Raw genomic sequence first — 2,690 nt, 5'->3', positions numbered from 1 at the left:
TTTTTATGATATTTTTTTATTAAAAAAATTGCAAGTCTTAAAACTAGTTGATGTTGCACACAAGAGCTGGTCATAGACAATTAGGGCTTGCTCTGAGGTCGTACGGGTTAGAACTAACACACCACATCTACTGCCATACTATTTTAGCATAATGTCATTGTCAAACCAAAATCTGCTATGTGCACTTTTTGAGATCTTTACTTTTTGACCTTTTCGTATAGCTCACAGCCCTATCTACCGTACAAAAAAAACTGTTATGTGTCTATAGCTTTAATATTTATCTCTAGCTTTCATTTGATATATTTCTTAAAAATTCACCTTCATATAAAATTTTATACGAAAATGTTTTTACTCGTTAATTCAAAATAGAGTTTTTGCACATAGCAGATTTTGGTTTGACAGCGACGATAAGCAATACTAAAATACAATTTATAACAATAACCTAACTCTCATTGCATTGTCGGGTTATGTAACGTCAGACCTATAAATTCGCGCCAAAATTTTAACGCCGAACCAATGACATTAAAATTAAATGTCACAATGAATTCGTTTACAATTTCATAAAACACTTACTTATACTACTCGTATAGATACGTTACTCTAGACGCTAAAAAATACATCTAATAAACTAATAAACATTTTTTTTTTGTTTTTTTTTTAAGACTAAATTGCACAATTATTTATTTCAGACATGCAGACTAGTTACATCGAAAATTGCACGTTCACAATCAACCTGGGTAGTTTTAGTTTTTGTACAATAGTGCAAATGAATATATTTTAATTACGATTTTGTTAATCTCTCAAAAAATTTAATATTCTATAAGACAGCAATGGTAAGTAAGAGAAAAATGAATCAGCTAGAGCTGTCTACAAATTAGTCAAACTATGCAGATTGAATGTACAAACTTATCGTAAATGATATCAATATATTAAATTTTATTTTCTGTCGTAATTTATAAACTTTACATAATACTTTATGTACAAGAAATATTCCAAAGTCTTAACTACTTATAATTCCGTCTTTTATAGCATTGAAATGCTCAATCAAGAAAAAAAGACAAAAGTTATTATCACGACTGAATTTACATAGAACTTTTAGTCTGCAATTTACATAGCATTTACAATTTAGTATTATTATAATTATTACTTAACACGAGCACAGTTGTTGACATTTGACGCATCTCCTAGATGCCAAAACAGCTTTCAAACTTGATAGCTCTTTTCTTAAGTAATTCACTTTCAACGCCAAATGAATTTCTCTGAGCTTTCTTCTGTCGCGGCTCTGTTTTGCCGCGTAATTGTTTCTCTCTCGCTGTCTGCGGTATGTTTCATCAGCCGTCTCGTTCTTCGACTGTACAGTTCTGCGCATACGAGGATTATTGCCTGGGAACAATGGAAATTACATTTTTGAAATAAATACATTTTTTATTTATTTATTTATTGCTTAGATGAGTGGACGAGCTCACAGCCCACCTGGTTTTAAGTGATTACTGGAGTCCATAGACATCCACAACGTAAATGCGCCACCCACCTTGAGATATAAGTTCTAAGGTATCAAGTAGAGTTACAACGGCTGCCCCACCCTTCAAACCGAAACGCATTACTGCTTCACAGCTGAATTAAGCAGGGTGGTGGTACCCACCCGCGCGGACTCACAAGAGGTCCTACCACCAGTAATGAATGAATTAAGAAATACAAACTGAATCATAGTTCCGACATAATTTAGACATGAAGAAGTCACTTTTAACACTTCAACATATTTACTGTTTACTTTTATATTGTAACTCTAAATAAATACGCTAAAATTAAATTAAATCAGTAATATAAATAAGTTTTCCAAAAGCACTACGTACCCAATAAAGTCCCTCCATTTTTCTCCGCCATCGTTCTCAGGGCGACACGTTCGAACTCTTGAAAGTCAGGGTCATCAGATAAATAATCAGAATCCACCATGCTCAAACTTCTTTTCCTCATGTTCTCGTATTGTTCCGGCGATGTCGGGGGCGACAAATTTGTGCGCGGATAACTTCGGTAAATCATTTGATCGTGTTGTTGAGCTTCGTAAGATACATAACTGTTTGCCGATATTGGAGAAATATGCGCTGGATTAGCGTAAATCGGCTGAGGATAGACGACGTATGGAACTTCTGGTATCCGCGACTTATCTAGCCTTGTGTACTCGGTCTCTTCTTTCAGACGAGTTGTGGTCAAATCCAACGCAGTATCGTCTGCGTAAGGTGTCCAAAGAGCCATCTCAACACTGCACTTCACTTGATGTTTCACTCCCGGAAGACGGTGGTGTAATGTTTAACGCAAGGGGTTGCTCACGAGTCTTTCGGTACGAGAGGGGGCGGGGCTTAGTTATAGAGTAGGGGATGATTATTAATGCGGTTGGGCGGTCGTCTCCTTACCTGTTAACTAACGGGATCAGAGATTCATAGCTAATGATTTTAATTAAGCTAACAGACGCTTAATTTTTTTTTCTCTAATGTAAATATTTTTTTTGGAACACATTTAAAATATACAGTTTATGAAATGATATTTAATAAGAATTATGAAAAATAATGAATAAGTACTTTAGATTGGATATATAATCAAATTTTAATATTATGAATTTGCGGTAAAAATCTTTTATTTAATAACAGAATAATAATAATAATATATTTATTTATGAAAGTAACCAGAACTCA

The 2,690-nt window shown here is 34.1% G+C and overlaps 1 protein-coding gene across 1 annotated transcript; it reads right to left on the bottom strand.

Moving 5' to 3' along the window:
* LOC114250051 (uncharacterized) lies at positions 1–2,345 on the bottom strand. Its single transcript, XM_028183789.2, has 2 exons — positions 1,854–2,345; positions 1–1,383 (listed from the first exon to the last, which is right to left on the bottom strand). The coding sequence occupies exons 1-2, from the start codon at positions 2,251–2,253 to the stop codon at positions 1,148–1,150; spliced, it is 636 nt and encodes a 211-aa protein (XP_028039590.2). The 5' UTR covers positions 2,254–2,345; the 3' UTR covers positions 1–1,147.
* Between the last annotated feature and the right edge of the window lie 345 nt (positions 2,346–2,690).

The sequence above is a fragment of the Bombyx mandarina genome, chromosome 18 (assembly GCF_030267445.1).
Source record: "Bombyx mandarina strain Sakado chromosome 18, ASM3026744v2".
Classification (NCBI taxonomy): Eukaryota; Metazoa; Arthropoda; class Insecta; order Lepidoptera; family Bombycidae; genus Bombyx; species Bombyx mandarina.
Note: the sequence above shows the minus strand (reverse complement) of the source record. Positions and strands in the feature narration are given on the sequence as shown.